Genomic DNA, 20,865 nt, shown 5'->3' with positions numbered 1-20,865 from the left:
GCCCCTACAAGCCTGCTTTTTTCTGATTGGCCAGCTCTCCGAAGCCTGCTGAGTGGCAAAACTCAGTGTTTTAGGCAAGCCTCCTGGGCAGATGCCCATATATAGAGTTCCTCCACTTTGTGACATCATAAAGTCAATTGTCTAGAGAAGTCTGTCAGACTGGGACGTTTTTAGCGGGGGATTACGCCAACATACTTTTACCTACAGATTTGAAACTTCACCCAGGTTTAGTGTGGACATCCAACATTGTAAAATGATATATATGTCTTAACTTGTCAAACAGCATAATACCCCTCTTTAAGCTTAAAACATGCATGACCTCTGGATAATTCATAAAGGTGGCCGGACTGGAAAGCACAGAAAATGTCAAAGACTTACAAAAATGTAATTTCCAGTGTTCAGTTTCTGAGATCCCATTGTCGTGAAAGCTAACGCCTCCGAAACTTGAAGTCGAAGGAGTCTGTGTGGGCATGGACAAAAGTCATTGTAGAGAAGAAAGGCCACGATATTGAAGACTCTGTGTGTTTGTGTGAGAGTGCAGAGAGACTGTTTCTTGCTCACAGTCAGCAGAATCAAATGCCATAAAGACCACAGGCACACAAAGATAAAACAACAGTTTGAAAGATTAATTATTGTTAATGTGGCTTAAAGCTACTAAATAAGCTACAACTAAAAACACACATTTCTGAAGAAAAGTCAACACAGATCTTTGTTTCGCTGTCATCTCTCCTGACCCCCTGATTTACTCATTTATGACTGTTTCGTCGCGTGTACTGATCTCATGACAGTCGAGTGTTAACATTTAAAAGGTCATGTGACCAATAAAAGAGTCTTGTTTCAGAATCACAGAGAAACTTGTGACCTCTGTTATCTGCAGTCTTTTTTTGTTCTCCCGAGGGTTGGAGTGCAAAATTGTGATTTTTCATGGAATACGTGCGTAAATGTTTCATGCAGCGACACAAAAAAAGTTTTAACTAAAATCAGTGGCATGTAGATGAATGAGGGCATTGCAGTTGGTTATGGCAACAAACCTGCATTAACATGTAAAGACCAGAGACTGTAAAAAAAGATGGCCGACATGACAGCTCCCTAAAAGTGAAGCCAAAACATCTCTATCGCCCCCTGTTGACTGGCTGCAGTATAGGTTATAAAGCCCGCCTCCTCCATATTAACAGATGGGACATGAGTCAAACTATAAAATCAAAATACACGCCAAATACATGTTTCTCAAACATGGTTTCTGTCATTATAGTTAGTTTTTATCATGCTGATTTATGTCCAAGTGTTCATTTTTCTGACACGTTTATTTTTAATTAGTTATTTGATGCTGTCAAAATGATGATTGACAGCTTTGTTGACAAATACGGCTCCTGCAGCCGATCTGCTCCGGATTAGCAGAGCAGAGGAGGAACGGCGAGAGGAGACGTAGCTAAACCAATCACTACAGTCATTGAAGTTTCCATATGTGTGAACTTCTGCGTCAGATCAACACAAGAAGCTGTTAAATACGGCGACGTGCAGGAACCTTGCTGTTTTTTCGGTAGGTTAAGTTTTGGTTAGCAGAAGTGGCTCAACCCGCCCATCTCTACTGCGCAGCTCTGGCTCCACATGCGTCACCAGCGCAAGATGGCAGCGCCCGTCATGGGGTGTATTTTGGCTTCAATTTTATACAATGAGAGTAAATGGAGATGCGTCATCCATCTATATATACAGTCATTGGTAAGGAGATAGAAAGTGAAGAAGAATAAGCAGATTTCTATAAGGTTGCAAAAAATGTAAAAAAAAAAGAAGCTATATGGCCTTAAATCAATGCCTGCTTTGAGGAAGCAGACACAAGCATAAAAGCAAATAAATATTGTTAATTATATTAATGACATTATAAAAAATGATTTACTATAGCAAAACACATGTGCACTGTCCCTTAGTACTGGGAGCAAGACAGAATCTGGAGGGAAATGTTAGGATCTCAGTTCTTGCTGTCAATCCAAGCTACATATAAAAAACATGTCAAGAGAAAAGGTGGCATGACGGAAGAAAACTCACGTTGGACTGTATTGCCTCTCACTGTACAGGCTGTACAGACAATAGAAATATGGAATTACATGAAAAAAGGCCTTTAGCATGCTTCTTCGTCCAGCATGTTGAATGACACCAAACTAGATAACGTGTAAACCTCAGGAGTACTATGTCGTAAGAAATCATGTGGGGAAGATGCTATGAGCTCTCCAGCCTTTGTTGTGGAGCAGCACGGATTGTTGACCTGTGTCTGTCTAATGTTATTTTGGCATATTATTGACATGTTTGAAGGCTAGATGAATTTCAATTCCCTTAAACCAGGGTCTTGTTGTGGACAAGTGATTCAGCTCTACTCAGTGTCTGACTTTGAGTCCCCTTAGCTTCCATTGAGCAGCATCTCTGTCACAGGGGTTTCAGGACAAGCCCGAGTGGAAGTGTCCCCAAGTCGTGGAGGTCCAGTCCGCAGCAGCAGCTTGTCGACACCCAGACCTCCTGGGACCAACCCTCCAGGTGACAGAGACTTCCTGGAAAACAGGGGAAAAAAGGACGGAAGGAAAGAAGACAGGAAGAAAAGAGAATAAGAAGAAGTAACGCAAGTCCAACGGCAGCTCATCAAGTCAAAGATGACCCTGTGAAGCAATGTGGTAATTCACCTGAAGGCCAGCTTTTTCAGCAGGTGGGGGTCCATCTTGTCTGTCGAGGGACAATCTGACTGGGGGTGCTCCTCCACAGGAGAAGAAAGGAGGGGAGAGGAGCAGGAAGGTGAGAGGAGGTTGGAAGCATCCTGAGACTGTTGCGTAGCCAGGTCTAAAGACTCCTGAGAGGCAAAGATCATGAAAAAGATGATGATGTGTTTTTAATAAATATGATCCATCATGTCTGTTTTACAGAATCATACCAACCTGAGACTTGATCTCCTGGGTGTCTGAATCCTCCATGTCAAGCGCGCACAGTTCCAGCTCAATGTCTCGACCCGGGTCGGATTCGCTCTCAGCCCGGTCTCGATCCGGGTTATAGGCGGTCTGATGGGCTTGCAGATCAGACATGCTTCTCTCTCCACTGCTTATGGATGTCCGACGGCCGTGAAGCTCACTGAAACAACAAAAACACACACAGACAACCATGGAACAGTTTTTATTATTATGGTAGAGAAAATTATATATTTCTCGCTATGAGTATCCTTGGCATCATTAGGGAGATCATTACAACAGCAAAATCTAATCAAATTAAGTAAATACAACATGATCAAATTTTATATTGTGTGTAAATTGGTTAAAGGGCCAGTCTGCCAATTTTAAACCTCAGTCCTATCATGCTATTATGTGGAGCTAATGCCATTATGGTAGGAAAAAAACGCAGTTTTGCTCTGTGCCTTTGGAGGACGCTATCCACTTCTCCAATGGGCCCTGGAAAACCTCCGCCAGACTACGTAAAACGTGTCATCTGGCGGAGGCCAGAGGGTTTGCTAAGCTAATCTTCCTCAATCTAGGACGCCCGCCTCCGATGTCATGTCTCATTCAAAATCGTCAGGTTTGAAATGTAGACTGCAGACCTGAAGATTTTTTAGACCTATCCAACCGGTACATTCTTGTTCTTATTTGGATTCTGTACCGCTCTGAGCCGTTGCCCTCAGCGAAAATGGTGGTATTTCACTCCGTTCCTTTTAGAGGGAGGGGCGCAATGCACACTGGGTGTTGTAGGATTGTAGAATGAGCGAAACCACGAGCTGTTTGTACGACTTTCTCCACAGCTATGGCGCCAATTTCCAATATTATTGCTTCTATCGATTACAGAGAACACCACCTTTGACTGACAGTGGCTTTTTCCAGGGTCCAATTGCCCCTTTCACAAAAAAACATGGCCTAATAATAAAGTAGTCCTGCAAAATTTAGTGTATCAGTGCAAAGGGCTTTTCTGACTCCTTTTATGGCTGCCCAGTGGGTTTAACCAGCCATCTAGCAGCTCTATTTTTAGACTGACCACACAGAGGAAATGACTGCGCTACAATAAGAAAGGGATGACGTATGGTGAGTGAGAGCAAATTCATTAAGAACAATCAGGAATAAGTTCCCTGTGTGTCCAGGGGAGTTTATGTTTATGTTTAACTAAAAGACATGAATCTTGTAAATATTGAGAAATAGCAAGTTTCCTGTTAATTCTCATCCCTTTCCATGCAGAATTTATAGGTTTTTAAATGTGTGTGTATGTGCGTGTGTGTGTGTGTTGTACCTCTCTAGGAAACTAGAGTGGCTGGAAGAGTCTGAGCCTCTGGAGCTCCATCTGTAGTTGCTGTGATCCAAGTGCGGGTTGTAATCTTTGAGAGGAAAACAAAGAAAACCTTAGAATAATATAAATGAATAAAAACAAGTGTCCTCTTCTGCCTCTCTCCATGCAAGCTTTTTGTCCCTCCTGTCTCCTGTCTTTGCCCTTTCTTTTACCCCTCTTTACCTTTAAAGTTGATGGGCGTGGTGCTGGCGCTGCCCTGGCAGGCCGTGGCTTGGACAGGGTCGGTGGTGTGGTAGCCGGTGCGAGCTGCTCTGGATATGGCGCCCCACTTGGAGATAATGGGTCCCTCGCTAAAGGGAATAATGGGGTCCTCGTCTTTCAAGCGGCGGTAGTGATCCAAAGAATGCAGCCATCGCTTCCCGACACCACCCACGCTAACGCCACCGCCTCCACCTCCGCTACTGTCTAATTCCTGCATGAGGAAAAACATGGATGCTGCTAGAGAGAGTGCTAACACAAACATTACACCGCAATATTGAAATGAAATTAGTGTCTATCTCACCGAGTGCTCTGAGCAGGAGTGAGCCGAGGTGTGTGTGAGCGCTTCGGGCTCAAAGGGGCTGAGGCAGGGGCCGATGGTACCACAGGACCACGGAGAGTAGTGGGCTAAACTTTCCTCGCCCCTGAATCTGCAGCCCACGCACTGGCCTCCACCGCTCTGCACGTGCTGAAAGACAGAGAGGGATGTTTAAAAATAGTTAGATACAATCCTTTGTGTTGTGTTGCTGTACAGGGACTGTAGAGACAAGCACTGTTCAGAAAGACACAGAAAGACAGATGAACAGTGGTGGTGTTTTGGGAAAGCTGTTAAGGTACTCATATTCTTTACTCAAGTAGAAGTACAGATGGGGAATGTCTGCTCTGAATCTGCAACGACACTACAAGTTCTCTTGGACTGCCATGGCAACACATGTGCTATTTGCCTTTTCTCCAAGTTACCATCTCTTTTCTGCATCATTTAAGTTGTTTGTGTCACTTTGTCTGTTGAGCACTGATATAGACATGACAAGGAATTGTCTTTTGATGTGTAATTGTCACCTCTGTTTATGTTGACATCTGTCATGATGTTTAAGGGCGGGCTCGCCACGATGCTAAATAAAAATAATCGATAATTTCCAAACTTCTTCATCTTCCTCAGTAAGGAGGATGTAAGCAGTACGGGCGCCGGTTTAGCCGGTCCATGTACAGAGGCTACACCGTAAAATTCAGTGTATAAGACGCACTTTTAATACCAAAGATTTCATCTAAAAAGTGGGCTGCGTCCTATACACCGGTGCAACTAATATACCAGTATAAATTGCAGAGAGTACAGTATGGGATAAAGTGCAGCCACCACCCTTACAACAATCAACGTTAGCTAGCTAACTGCTAGCTAGCAGGATTGCAAACTCGACATTGTGAAAACAGATGATAGGCTGTAATTTGTACGCTTAATTAATGTGTTTTAAATAAATATAAATATTGATATTCCGGTGCGAGCTATATTCCGGATATTCCGGTAGTCCTTGATGTGGCAGTTTGACTCCCATCCTTGGCCCCTTGCCGCGTGTAACCCCCTATTCTCTCTTCCCCTGTTTCCAACACTTTCCACTGTCTTCTCTATAAATACAGGCATAAAGTACAAAGTACAGATATTTGTGTTAAAATGTGGCGGTAAAAGTAAAAAAAATAATGTCATAAATACTCAAAAGTGCAGAAACCTGAAAACTCTACTTGAGTACAATAAGTATGTTTGTCACTTTGTTACTTCCTGACTCTGACCCCATCCCACGCGGATAATGCATTAATAATAAGGTCACATGTGAGAGGAATAATGTACATAAGCGGTAAGTTTTAGGATACATACAAACTACTAAACCGGCCCTGGTTGCTCACTAATTTGAATGTATGCTCTCACTGTCGGTGCTGACATGCTGCGACCGTGCTGCCAACCTGTGGACGAGCACTAGACATAATTTAATAGAAGTAGCTGCTCTTCCTCACTAATGATCTTCGCTTAATAACAAAGGCATCAAAATCAAATCAAAGAAACACTTCCTCCGTCCTTTTTGTTTCTTCAATAAGAGCTCACTTTTAAAGCGGATGTCTTCATATAAACATATCTGACGTGCGGCTGAACAAAGCTTTACTCAGCCGAAAGCCTGAGTCACTGCCTGTTAAAGTCTCTCCTCTCGCTTTCTCTCTCTCACACACACACACACCCACACACACGTCACAATTGTGCATTGCTATGATATCTTCCTCCACAGTTGCTAGGCAACTATCTCCCACTTAAATAGCATTGGACACAGCGGAAGCGCAAGGTTTGGGATGGGAATTAAATCCTACATTTTTTTTAACTGGCAAAATACAAGCAATTTATTGATCCCTGCATCAGGTGGCTGCAGTGACACTGCTAACACACTGGTCATGGTGGCAGTATAATTTTCATGCCTATAAATACCCTGAATGATGAGTGTTTGGGTGTGTACATACAGTATGTTGTCTCCCTTATTTCTCCCTTCCTACCTCAGTTCCAAAATCGATGGTGAAGATGGGGGAGGACTGGGAGGGCCTGTTGGCGTTGTGATGGTGGTGATGATGAGCCCATTGTTCCTGCTTCCTCCTGAACAGATCCTCGTAGCCCAGAGGAACACGGCCATAATCCTGCAAAAAAGGCAAGACAGGAGAAGTCAGGAAGAGAGAACATTTACTTGAACTTACATAATAGTATATTTATGCAATGTGATCAACATGTTACAGTTGGGTCAAATATGGAATAAATCTTTGGCAATACCACTGAGCTAAACCAGTGCCCCCTAACTTATGTTCGTTATCTCCTGCACAACTAAGGGATCATTTAACTGCATCTGTCCTCTAACAAATATGATAGAAAGTATTCTCTTTTTAGGCATTTGTTAACACAGACTTAATTTAAAGGAGCAATTCTCCCCTGGAAAAAGCCACTGTCAGTCGAAGCTGGTGTTCTCTGTGATCGATAGAAGCAATATTTGATACTGGCACCATAGCTGTGGAGGAAGTCGTACAAACAGCTCGTGGTTTCGCCCATTCTACCTTCCTACAACACCCAGCGTGTATTACGCCACTCCTTCTGTGGCGGAGCGAGAGACGCTGGAGTGAAATACTACCGTTTCGCTGCAGTGGCTCAGAGCGGTAGAGAATCCGAAATATGACGAGAATATACCGGTGGATCGCCAAAGAAATCTTCAGGGTCTACAGTCTACATTGCAAACGTGATGATTTTGAACGAGACATGACATCAGAGGCGGGCGTCCTAGATTGAGGAGGTGTAGTTTAGCGAGCTCCCTGGCCTCCACCAGATGACGCATTTTACGTCGTCTGGTGGAGGTTTTCCAGGGCCCGTTGGAGAAGCGGATAGCGTCCTCCAAAGGCACAGAGCCAAATTGCATTTTTTCTACCATAATGGCATTAGCTCCCCATGACAGCATGATAGGACTGAGGTTGAAAATCGGCCCTTAAAAAAACAAATGTTTTTGTCAGAAAGATCTGATGCTTTTGCTCCAGTAATGTTTTTTAGGTTTCCAGAAACAAAAACATATTTCTGATATGACTTGTTTTTTATTATTTGAAATTTTAAGCATTTTTTAATAGCAATTCCGACTTAAATTTATATATCTATTTTCCCAAAAATAAATTACATAGACTTCATCCTGTAAGACAGCTCTCCAGTGCAGGTAATGTTTGCTACAAACAGGATTATAGGTAGAATATACAGTAGTACTGCAGTACTCATAATGGTAATACTACATGATTATGTGAGATGGAGAGAAGTTAGTGGGGGAGGCAGCGACATATTTGGGTGAGAAGTGGGAGGACTACAGAGGAGGCTGGAGCTTCATACTGCAGCTCTGCGGCTGGCACGGAAGGTAGAGGTGAGATGATATGTGGGTGGAAAAGAGAAAACGAAGGAAAGGAAATGTTGCTGAAAATAATCTAGCAATAAATGTTTTCAATGTTTGTCAGACGAAGATTATTAATACAAGTTGTTGTCACTGGATATACTGGTTCCATTATGAAAAGAAACAGAAAGCACATCATTATAATATCACCCTCGGCAGAGAGTTATCTTTTAATTATTGCATGGCTCATAATGGATTATGTCTCTTGTTGCAAGCCTATCTTACTTTAAATAGATACTGTGTTTGGCATTGTATCAGGACCGGTCTGAAGACCACTGTTTAAAGGTCTCGGTTGACTCCATTTGTACTCGGTCTTGACTCTGTCTCATACAAGGAGGACTTGGAATTCTATTTCAAGATTGCTCAAGACTACAATTGCACAATTACTGTATCTGGATACAAAAATCCTGCATCAAATGCAACCAATTGCTGGCTTGTGAATTTTAATGACGAGACAGGCCACATAAACCTATATAGCTAATGCATATACTTAGAGTTGTGTTACGTTAACTTAATGTCAGCTCCAATATAAACACTTCGCAGCACCAATGCTCCCTCGATATATAGCAAATATACATGTAAATATATTCATTACACGGCTGTGTTAAATACTTGATGACAGAAAACCTCAATCCGGTGCTGCGCTGATTCATGTCCTGTTCACCTAATTACTTCACCATCAGAAGAAATGTTTCCATTTCATGTGAATAAAAACAGCTAGCTTAGCTCATTTTAATGAATGTAATATTAGCTTGGTTAGCTCATTTTAATGAGAGTAAAAACATCTAGCTTAGGTCATTTTAATGTGAGTAAATACTGTTAGCTTAGTTCATTTTAATGTGAGTAATATTAGTTTTTAATGTGAGTAAAAACAGCTAGTTTAGCTCATTTTAAGAAGGCTAGAGACTATTTTTCAGTCTGTTTCAGAAAACAGAAAGACAATCATTTTTAAATTAATAAAACCATTTCCATATCAACATTTTGTGTCAAATTATTGATTAGGTTAGCTAATTTTAATGTGAGTAAATACTGTTAGCTTAGCTCATTTTAATGTATGTAATATTAGCTTGGTTAGCTCATTTTAATGTGAGTAAAAGAGCTAGCTTAGCTCATTTTAATGTATGTAATATTATCTTGGTTAGCTCATTTTAATGTGAGTAAAACAGCTAGCTTAGCTCATTTTAATGTATGTAATATTATCTTGGTTAGCTCATTTTAATGTGAGTAAAACAGCTAGCTTAGCTCATTTTAATGTATGTAATATTAGCTTGGTTAGCTCATTTTAATGTGAGTAATATTAGCTAGGTTAGCTCATTTTAATGTGAGTAAATACTGTTAGCTTAGTTCATTTTAATGTGAGTAAAACAGCTAGCTTAGCTCATTTTAATGTATGTAATATTAGCTTGGTTAGCTCATTTTAATGTGAGTAAATACTGTTAGCTTAGTTCATTTTAATGTGAGTAATATTAGCTAGGTTAGCTCATTTTAATGTGAGTAATAACAGCTAGTTTAGCTCATTTTAAGAAGGCTAGAGTTAACCGTTGCTATGGACACAGCTCTTACTGTGAGTGTAACAGACTATTTTTAAACAGAAAACAATAAGACAATAATTTTTAAATTAATAAAACAATTTCCATATCATAATTTTGTGTCAAATTATTGATTTCGTAAGTAAATAGCCGTGTTATATGCGGGGTCCTGCTCACCCAGTCAAACCCCAAATCTTGTGTACTTTGATGGTTGTGAGCTCTCTCTGGCTCGCTCAATCCCTCAACATATATATATATATATCTTCTTTCAGTGAAAACTAAATCACCTTAAACATGATTCTTATTTCAGTGTTATGGTAGAAAATGAATTGGTTATTGTTTATAGTAAAACATGAAAAATCAATTAAAGATGGTTGAGTTGATATCAGCCAGCGTTTCTTTGGTTTCTTTGGTTTCTTTGGTTCTGCTCTTGTCTCGGCCTCCCCACACTTTGGTCTTTGTCACGACTTGCTCTAGGGTTAAGGTGTTCTTAACTAAAACATGACCTTCCACCAGTCAGAGGTACTTTTTTTCATGGTTATGCTGTAAATGGGGGTTGTTTGACCTACCCTGTGTAGCCCCGCGCGGTGTTCAGCTCCAGAGCAGTAGTTGCTGTCTAGAGAGTTGAATCTCTCCCTGAGTGGAGGCTGGTACACAGAGGAGTGCAGCACTTCTGGAGGCAGAGAGTTACTCCTGGCGTCCTCTCTGTGGTACAGCTGTAATGATAATAGCCTTCATAATCATATCAAGTTACAGAATGATCGGATAAACGTAGTTACATGATAATTAACAGTCATCTAACCTGAGGCCTCCATACTCTCCTGCTGTCATAGAGAGGAGCATAAACACCGTGAGCAGGAGCCAGAGGCCCGTACGGAGGCTGCCCCGGGTGAGGATGGAAGGTGGGAGGTACCATACGATCTCTGGGTGGGTGTGGTGGATACCCTGAAGAGGATGAGACAGGTGGGTGCTGTGTCTGAGCGTCGCTGGGGTAGGAGGACGGAGGAGGGCCAATCGAGGGAGGCAGGGAGGATTCTGGGACGTTGGAGGATCGAAGAAAGCGTGCCATGCAGGGTTTGTGAGGAGGGTGGAGAGTAGATGGGTAGTAGGAACATGCTGAAGAGGAGAAAAGCATATTTATGTTACCAATACGACAAAAACGTTTTTTAATTCAAGCTTTTATTGTGAAATATGGACTCACAGGTTGGTTGATAATGGCCTGTTTCATATGCAGAGTGGGGATCTTGATAGTAAAGCTCTGACGCCTGAGAAGGATGAGGTCCACGCAGCAGGAAAGGACCATGTTTGGGCATAGGAGCGCCACCATCACCTCGCCCAACTGATGCCAAAGGAGACGACGCTGAGGAGTGGCTGACTGGAGTTCTGGGAGGAGACAGGGGCTTCCTATTGGACAGAATATAATGAGTTGGAGATACGTGAGGTCAGACCTTCTGAACAGTGTATAAAGCATTTTCAGAGGACTATTTCTCTCATATGCAAATATCCGAGGTATGCAAATTCACCACATCCAGGTGAATTGAAAATGTACATTTGACTAGACTGAATCAACAGCTTTGGACCATGCGTGCAACGATACAGATTCACAAGCATAAGTGAATAAGTGGATGATTAAACTTACTGTTCATTTGACCCTGATGTGTTCCTGTTAGTGCCTGATAACCCGTTGGACCCACTGGATCCATTCGGCACCGCCCTCTTAATGTCCTCCATCATGTCAGGCCCTCTGGACACCAGCTGCGGGTGAGTCAGGCCGGGTGCTGCCTCTGTCAGGGCGGCTGTGTTCTCCCCTGTGCCCTTGAGCCCCGGCCCCACTCCCGCAGAGACATCCGTGTGGATGCTGCCCTCCATGGTGAAGGTTTTACCCATAACCCCCGGTGCTAGAGGGAACGAACGGCCCACGCTGCTGCTTTTCTTGTTTCTTAGTCTGAATCTGTGCAAAAAGAAATCAGACAACAAGGATATTCAGCACATTAAGGGGAGGGTTATGTATTACTCAGAGGAGAACATGTTAAAAAGCATGTGAAACTTGCAATACTGACAAATATGTGTGTAGGGGATGTGGGTGAGCACCATAGACTGTATAAAAAGATGGACGACATGACAGCTCCCTTAAACTGAAGACAAAATATTTCGAGCGCCCCCTGCTGACTGGCTGCAGTATAGGTCATAAAGCCCGCCTCCTCCATGTTGTAGTTCTTATCATGCTGATTTACATCCAAGTGTTCATTTTTATCTGACAAGTTTAGTTTTAATTAAATATTTGATGCTGTAAAAAGGATGATTGACAGCTCTGTTGACAAATGCGGCTCTCGCAGCCGATCTGTTCCAGATTAGCAGAGTAGAGGAGGAACGGTGAGAGGAGACGTAACTAAAACAATCACTACAGTCATTGAAGTTTCCGTATCTGTCTGCTTAAGACCAACACAAGAAGTTGTTCTGCTGTTAAACACGCCGGCGTGTGGACTCTTTGCTGTTTTTTCGGTAGGTTAAGTGTGTGTTTTGGTTAGCGGAAGTGGCTACGGCAACTCCACCCGCCGATCTCAACCGCGCAGCTCTGGCTCCAAATGACGTCACCAGCGCAAGATTGCAGCACATATCACTGGGGCTGTTTTGGCATCAATTCCGTACAATGAGAGCAGATGGAGATGTGTTGTCCATCTATACAGTCGTTGGTGAGCACACATGTATCCTAAGCATTGTAGTAAAAATTTTACAAAGAACCTCTTGTAAGTAAATATGGGTCTATAAAGAAAATCAAATGAAAAGATAGCTGATACTGAGTGTCATTTTGCAGTTATGAAATCCATGTTACACAACAGGTAGTTCCAACCAAGTAATCTGATTGGACAAGAGACATTCCATGAGTACTGATATAGGGTATAACATCACTGGGACTTTTCACTCTGTGTATCGCTCCACCTCAGCCAGGTGTTCTGAATACTGTTAATTAACATCACAGCAGACCGTGTACGTCTACATTAATCAAGCTGGTACCTCTGAATCACACAGCAGACTCTTATTTCACTGGTTGATGATACATTAGAACAAACAGATGAATGATGATAAAAAGAGCTGAACTGTGGTAACCTGTAGACACAGGAGAATGTTTGGGTTGCTTGGCAACAAAAGTCAAGTTTCAGTTAAGTGTTGGAACTAGTTGAGTTGGTGGAGCATAAAATAATCTGTTGTTGATTATGATTTTTTATTACTATTTGCGCCTTGTATAACTGTTATCTAAAAGCAATATCTCAGTGCCTGCTGCCTTGTGCCTACGACCGAATCACAGCAGTGCTGATATCCAGTACAACATCAGTCCCTCTCGTGTGATATTGCTTAAATAACTCCCACGGTTGGACAAGCAGACAAGTATTTTTATATCTAAGATAAATGCAAACTTAGCAGATTGGAGTTGTTTCCTATCTTATATAAAGTAAAAAGTATTTCAGAGTGTATGTGAGTGCTCACTCACTTCTCCAGCTCGTCCTGTGTGTGTGCAAATGTACAGTTGGTTCCTCTGGGACAGCCTCCCTGCTGACGGAGGTCTCGGCACATGCTGGTCTTGTACTTGCTGTTGGCCTGAGGCTGCAAAATACACAGATACAAGAAACATTAACTCTAAAAATAAATGAACGCATGTCCGCTTGGATAAATCTTACACAATACATGTCTGTCACTTTATCAAGTTTCCCAGCAGAGACTCATGTGACTGTCAGTCATATCGTTAATATTGTTGACACACTGAAATAAATTATCATAACTCCTAGTGTGACATTTAGAGTTGTGACAGTTGTCATAAAACTTGTGACAGTAATGGAAAGTGTAAAGTTCCTGAAAGGTGTCAGATAATGTTTACGCTCAACAGAGATGTTGAAAGGGGAAATGTCTCTTCATTGCAATGGCTGTAAAACAGATGTAAAACACACTTTGCTACCAACATGCACTGCACAAGTGACAATTTCCTGACACTGACCGGGTAGGCATTCACAGCAAGCAAGCTGGAGGAGTGACGACGTTTATATCATGCAACACAAAATCGAGGAAAAGAGCAACACATAACAGTATGAATAAAAACACCCGAGGTTGAAGAAGAAGAAGAATCATTTTTAAGATGACAACAAAGATGTCTGCAAATTGGAGAAACGGAGAGAAAGAAAGTCGCCAAAATTGTTCACAAGTTGCTTCAGGACTCGAGGCATTCTTTTGACGTCATACATCATGCTTAAACGTTATATGTCGTTACTCTTAAACTGAAAAAATATTCTGTTTGCACAGCCCACTTAATGTCTTGCATTGCTTTGTTGTCTAATATAGAAATATGACAATCTCTTCCTATCACGTCCGTGTACCTGTGGAGTGTCGTGGCTCTTCTTGCTGAAGTTCTGTATGAATTCCACCAGTCCGTGAACCACCAGCTTCACAGCCAGCATCACACTTTCCAGCTCCTCCCATGACGGTGCCGGGGCATCTGCACACGGATCAACAACACAGGCTGTTTAGTAGAGACTCTTATCATGGCTTCAAGGTTTCACAAAAGCCCTTCAAAGAAGAGCATCAAAGAGTGTATCAGAAATCACTGAGATTAGACATCCTGATTCTATCCAGGGCAAGTCGGGGCAAAACACTCTCTCTTACTCGTATGATCATCATTATCTCGATTTTATGCTAAATGACACCAAAATAAGGGTCTTTGAATGGGTTAGGCAAAACAAGAGGCTACAGTCATGCTAGCTGCTCTATGAGGCTCTGCCTAGACACAGAAATACTTTGACTTAAAGGTTATCATCTGCTAACATGGTCACAATGACAATGCTAACATGCTAATGCTGAGCAGATATGTGTTACGATGTTTGCCATCTGGGTTCAGTATGTTAGCATGCTAACATTTGCTAATTTAAGCTAAAAATGTAGAGCTGAGACTGAATGACATGCTATAGTTGCAGATTTTGCAGAATATGTTGAGGTTTAACATTTTTTCATGTCTGTTTTTTGTCTTTAATAATGTGGTATTTCTTATATTTCTATTGTAAGTATTGTCCAAACATTTGATCATTTAATACTTTGTTGCTTTGGTAAAATTGTTACTGAAACTTTCCAATAAAGCCTTTCAATTTAATTACATTGTACCAGTTGCTTTTACTGTCCAGTCATGTTACGAGCCCTTGAATTAGCTGTCATAATATAATTACAACTGTCAACAGAAAATCTCAACACAGAATGAACACAACTAATTAGAGTAGAGTGCCATATTTGAAAAGTACACCTAACACCTGGCTTGTCATTGTGCTTTGATTAATAAATTAATTGCAGTTTTAATGTTCTTTTGTGCTTGTTAATTGCGCTTTGGTATGAAAGTGGCACTCAGTTATATTCATCTTTGTGGAAGAGGGGCCGTTTATTCTAAGAAGAGCATATTTAGACTTCAGTGTTGTAATACTCGAGTCCACGACTCCAACTCGAATCCGCCTTGAGACCTGATTTTCAGGAGTCGTGATTAAACTTGAACTTGAGCACTGATGACTCAGATTTGGACTCGGACTTGAGCCTTGATTGCATTCGGACTTGGAAGATGGAGAGAAGGACTCTTACTGATTTATGCCTTTAGTTCCTGTCAGGGTGCCTAGAGAGGCGCCACGAATCGTGTCTTTTGCTTTGAAAGATTTTACAGCAATGGTCTCGGACTTAGGTAATGGGGACCCGAAACAGACTCGGACTCAGGTAATGCACACTCGAAACGGACTCGAAATGGACTCGGACTTCGGTAATGGGGACCTGAAACAGACTCAGCCCCAGGTAACGGGGACCCGAAACAGACTCAGCCCCAGGTAACGGGGACCCGAAACGGACTTGACTCAGATTCTTCTTTGGTGACTCGGGCTCGGACTTAAACACTGGAGACTTGACTCAGAATTGAGGTTTGGTCGACGACAGCACTGCGAGACTTATTAGCATTCATTCAGATGAAGTACCTGGGTTGTGGTCTATGTTGGCCAGTAGCTCGAGGTGTGGTCTAAGGCTGGTGAGGTTTGCAGGGTCTCCTGTCCGCTGCAGAACGATTGTCAGCTCCTGAACGCTCTTTGCAAACGACTCTGGTGACTGCAACTGGAGAAGAAGATAGAGGAGAAGAATAAGCCTCTTTAAAAATTAAAAACAAGAGTTTGTTACTTATGCCTGTCATATTGGTACCTTGTCAATAATGGACTGCATATGTGACTTGTGGACCAGGTCTCCATACAGCAGAGAAGACCACTGCTCAGGGGAGATGCGTAGGCCCGCCTCCATGGCGATGTGGACGATCTGAGCGTCGTGTTCTCTCCTCAGAGCCTCGTACGTCCTAAACTCTTCCTTTAGCTGCATCAGAGAGGAGTCTTCATCACGTTTGGTGACCTGACAGGGAGGAGACGATGGATGAGGAAGAAACAACAAGAAGGAGGATGGATTTGGAGACAGGAGAGTGAGAAGGAAGAAGAGAAAAAGGGTAAGGATCAATTATTATTATTAGGACTTAATACTAAATGTTGCTGAATTTCCAGACCAGACGGTTTGTCCGTGTGTGGCGTCCTCAGACTTATAAACTCAAATTCAGATCAGACAAAGGGATCTCCCTCTCTCAGAATCTGCCCTATGAGTAATCATCACAAGACACCAACACACGAATCTAATGAATCACAATTTCTACTGTCCATCTTTGCGTCAGAGTTTCTGTTCCTGCACTTCCACCTATCTTTCTTAGCATCTCTGGCTTCCTATCTGTGTCCGGCAAGGCGGGGCAACAAGGGCAAATATAGACCGCCGTTACATCAGAAGAGATAGCTGACATATCTGCCCTACCAGCGATGTCTGTCATTAGATAACAGGCCCAAAAATAAACCCACACACAGAAAATATACCCACAGAGACCCATATCATTTTTACAGACATGACTTTAATGCAGTAGTAAGGGTTAGCCCTTAAGGGAGTGATAATACACGGGTTCAGTTGGAGGAAGATCCACAGCTGAGAAGAGTTTTCTGAAGCGAAGTTACACTGTTGGCTGATTCTTAAAACATAATTACTTTGGTTTAACTGATTCGATTTTATTGGGTAGAAAATATGATACTTAAACTAACAAGAGAGACAGTTTTGGAAAGTCTATAACTGATGACATGAAGAAAGTATTCATTCTCTGTGGTGGAAGATGAGATCTATTTAAATACCCCTCATTTAATCAGGTCATTCATTACGGCTCGGGTTCTTGGGACAGCAGCAAACTGAGCTTCTTTTGTTCAGAGTACATTCAAAAATCTCTTTTTATTACAAAGCCATGTGCACGTATTTAGGAGTTTGCTTTTTTTTCTATGTATGTATGCTTGTTTTCGCTGCCTGTACCTTGAAGCAGGAGGCCCTGTAGAGCAGCTGCACCACGTGGCCTATGCTGGTCTTAGAGGCCTGGGGGAACCGAGCTTCCAGCTTCTGGACGACGAACAAAACCAACACCTTCCTGGACAGAGCTGAGCCGTCCTCCAGAGCGAGAAGAACCAGCTTCAGTGCGTCTTCTTGCATAGCTGAAGAGGAAAAGTTAAGGGATGTTGGGGTACAGCAGAGAGAGAGAGCAAATCAGCAAACGATCCATGTTTTAATTGTCTTTTCCAAACAAACACAACAACAAACAAATCTTAGAGCCAGGTGTCCTCAGACATTTTAAGAACTCATTGTGTGATCATGATGAGAAACAGTGTCCCAGTCAGAATCTGCCCTATGAGTAATCATCACAGGACACCGGGTGCCAGCACAAGCAGTCATTTTGACGAGGCAATTTTATTGGGCAATTTAGACAATTCAAAAGACAGCTTCTGGACACAATGAGTCCAAAAGGCTATCACTTGAATCCAAATGCCAAACGGCTGAGTAATTTAACAGTAACTCGCGTTGCCTTGCCTCAAACATTGACTTTAAGCTAGACGTTCACATCACTGGAGTGTGTGTTTTGTGTCGTGCGCACCCACCAGGTCCTAGAAACTGGCAGCCCCGCGCCCTCACCGCAGCCCAGAGGTTGGCAGAGAGCTGCTGGGGGTTCTGGTGCTGCAGGATGAGCTCAGTTACGGTTCTTTCGCCCAGCGACCGGCCCGCCCGCACCGCCCGCACGCGGCCCTCCTCCTCCACCAGCTGACAGTTCACCAGAGTCACCAGCTTCCTCTGCATCGGCCGACTGAGCACGCTCGGACTCAGAGTCGCCACACCTGTAGAGAGTTGTAAAACAGTGTATATTTAGTCGGTTCAAACTTTTGTCTTCTGTCTCATTTTGATTCTATTTGATAAAAGGCAATGAAACCGTGACAACCGAACCGAACAGCTGGCTCATGCTTCTTCTGAAGCCGGACATGACGCAGTGGGAGTTGCCAAAGTGATATATTGGACCAATGCTACCACAGTACGTCACACAGAATCGGCTGAACAAACAACCGGAACAAGTCCATTTCAGCAGGGCCTATTTTTTCCCGACTTATTACGCACGGAGCTGAATTTTTCTTCATAACCATATAAGTCGAGCAGCTATCAGGCGTCAGGAGAAGTGTGAGAAGCATGAATGCCAAGTTGCACAGGCAGCTCGACTGCGTCTCCCACTCATTTAGTACAAAGCTCTTAATTCTCTTTCACAAATGTGACCACAATTCTGAAACTGGAGATTTACAATCACATACACACACACAAAACCGCACACACAAACCTTTTGCTCCGCTGATCGGTTTCAGGTAGAGAGCCAGCTCTTCTACGCACACCCTGCACGCCTCATAGTTCTCAACTTCGGCTGCACTGCTCAGGCTCACCGGCTGCACGTCCGGGACCTATGAGACACGCATCATGAGCACCCACAAAACTACAAGGTTGACTTAAACACAAGTTCCTGACGTGACTCACCTGAGCTCCGACCAGCTGCAGCAGGGCGCAGTTGACCGGCAGCAGGTCGATATCGGTGCTGATTGGCGTCTGATCGAAGGGGCAGGCCTTGCGGTGCAGCTTGTGCAGGCAGGTCTTGCACACCGTGTGGGAGCAGCCCAGGCTGATGGGCTGGTGGCCGCTGCTGTCGAACTCATTGTAGCAGATGGGGCAGGACAGGAACTCTGTCCACTGGGCGGCCTGCACCGGCATCCTGCCGCCGCACCGCTGAGGGAGGCGTCGCCCAGATCAGGGGGAATGCATGACAACGAGCCCGGACAACAGCTCCTGTTTGCCAGAGCCAACGATGACTGTGAGGAATAGGATAGAAAGTCATTTTTGTGGCAGAGCATACAAACATGTTGTCATGGCGCAACGGCCAGCGAGTCATTTTAAAGGGACAGACACAGATTTTAAAAAAGTTTACTTTCACAATTTTGTTTTCTTAAAGCGTTTCTTTTCATTTAAAGTTTATTTTACGAGAAACAAAGTCTCTTCCTGACCAAGACAGCACTCAAGATTACATCAGAATACATTCTAAACTATGTAATATTGTTTTAAAAGGAAATAAGATCATATTTTGCTGTGATGGATGTTTATTACAGTAGTTAATTCTTGTGATCCCCAGTCGGTAGTCCTTGTATGATAAATATATTGTTGGGATGAAGGTTAAAATTGTCCCTGAGCTCTACCAACTTAGTGCAATAAACATTTTGCTAAGTACACCAGCAATCTTCAGCCTCTCCGCCATAAAATTTATAAATTGATTTGATCTAATGCGGACCATAAAAAACGCTCTCTCCCCCCCTCTCTCTTAAAAGAGCTGGCAGCCAACACTCAACACGTATTTCATTAAAAGGCAGCCCATAAAGACTTGCTGTGAACACAGTTTGTACAGTAATAAGTGCAGGTCTACATTTCTCTCATCTCATTACCACAACATCATAAAAGATTGTAAAGGCAATTTAGACTGTTTGGAATCAACAGCAGCGCTTATTGAACCCCCTGAAGTCTGAGAGCACTTTTGATGAGCAAAACAAGTTTCTGTGATTTGTGACAGAATCATCTCGGCTGCAGCTTTTTCAGACGAACTTTGCGTGCTCTCGTAAAGGCTGAATCATAATAACGCCGAATGTGCAAATCAGTTAGGGAACAGTTGTAAACACAGACTGCATCCACAGGTTGAGACTGATGGAGCTGAATAACACCGGCATCCTGTTTCAGAGACAAAAGTTTCTTGTTTAAATCAAATGTTCCCAAACATCTTTCACAACTGTCTCCTGTTCAGGTCTTTTATTTTGGCGAGCACAGTTTGCAAGACTGTGTGGACCCTGGCACAGTGACAAATTTATACAAAGATGTACAACATTTCTTACTTAGATGAGTAACAACAAGCTGTAAATGCCGTTGTTACTGCAGGATAAATGGATATTCTCTATGTTTTCTGGAGGAAGTAACATTAATTTTACTTTTCGTTTAAATAAATGTCTGTTAAGTCACTATCTATCGCTGAATGAGGTAACACAATGATGATTGAGCCTATTGATGAAAGCCTTTGTATTTGTAGTATATAGTGTTATTATAGACTAGGTGTCTGTGGCGACAAAAATCACAAGTAGCGCCCAGATAGTGACGCGTTTTCCATCAGCCAGCAGTGGTTGGTCTGCCAGAGAGGGTAGGCGGAGCTAAGCGGCTGCTTTTCCGGTCTCTGCAAGTGTTGCGAGTAAACAGTAATCTACTATGGCTGAACAAACAAAGAAAAGATCGATGACTACAGATACAACTTCAACAATAAGTGAAAATCCAAAGTAAAAGAAACAAATTCGACGCTCAGATGAAGGCAAACTGTCTGAAAGGAAAGCGACCGTCAGCGAGGAAAAACCAGTTAGACCCGGAGCCAACCGTGGACGTCACACATGCAACACTGTCTGGATATCTGGGAAGTGTGCTCCCGCAATTACCTTTCACCACCATAGGTGCCGCCAAAGACAACAGAACTTTGAGATTATACCTTTGACTTTTTTAAAAATTGTGATAAAGGTTAAGCTGAATTTTAAACCTTTATTCAGAAACCATTTTGTTTGTTTCTTGGTCAAGTGTATGATTTCTCGAACTATTTAACCCCCAAATATTCAAATCATCATTAGGTTTCTAAACAAGAGAGTTTTATCCGTAAAAGT

At 42.7% G+C, this 20,865-nt stretch overlaps 1 protein-coding gene across 1 annotated transcript; it reads right to left on the bottom strand.

Moving 5' to 3' along the window:
• Positions 1 to 2,003: 2,003 nt before the first annotated feature.
• On the bottom strand, positions 2,004 to 18,898 carry rc3h2 (ring finger and CCCH-type domains 2). The gene is made up of 19 exons (XM_069673469.1): positions 18,668 to 18,898; positions 18,477 to 18,594; positions 17,755 to 17,988; positions 17,138 to 17,313; positions 15,956 to 16,156; positions 15,739 to 15,871; positions 14,119 to 14,237; positions 13,242 to 13,354; positions 11,391 to 11,702; positions 10,953 to 11,155; positions 10,554 to 10,867; positions 10,321 to 10,467; positions 6,811 to 6,948; positions 4,805 to 4,969; positions 4,465 to 4,714; positions 4,246 to 4,330; positions 2,919 to 3,108; positions 2,670 to 2,833; positions 2,004 to 2,540 (listed from the first exon to the last, which is right to left on the bottom strand). Exons 1-19 carry the CDS (start codon positions 18,896 to 18,898, stop codon positions 2,393 to 2,395), a joined length of 3,441 nt encoding a protein of 1,146 aa, XP_069529570.1. The 3' UTR covers positions 2,004 to 2,392.
• Between the last annotated feature and the right edge of the window lie 1,967 nt (positions 18,899 to 20,865).

This window comes from Semicossyphus pulcher, unplaced genomic scaffold (genome assembly GCF_022749685.1).
Source record: "Semicossyphus pulcher isolate SPU_LCO1_2020_fin unplaced genomic scaffold, fSemPul1.0.p SCAF_22, whole genome shotgun sequence".
In the NCBI taxonomy this organism is placed as follows: domain Eukaryota; kingdom Metazoa; phylum Chordata; class Actinopteri; order Labriformes; family Labridae; genus Semicossyphus; species Semicossyphus pulcher.
The sequence above is the reverse complement of the archived record's forward strand: the minus strand, read 5'-3'. Positions and strand labels throughout refer to the sequence as shown.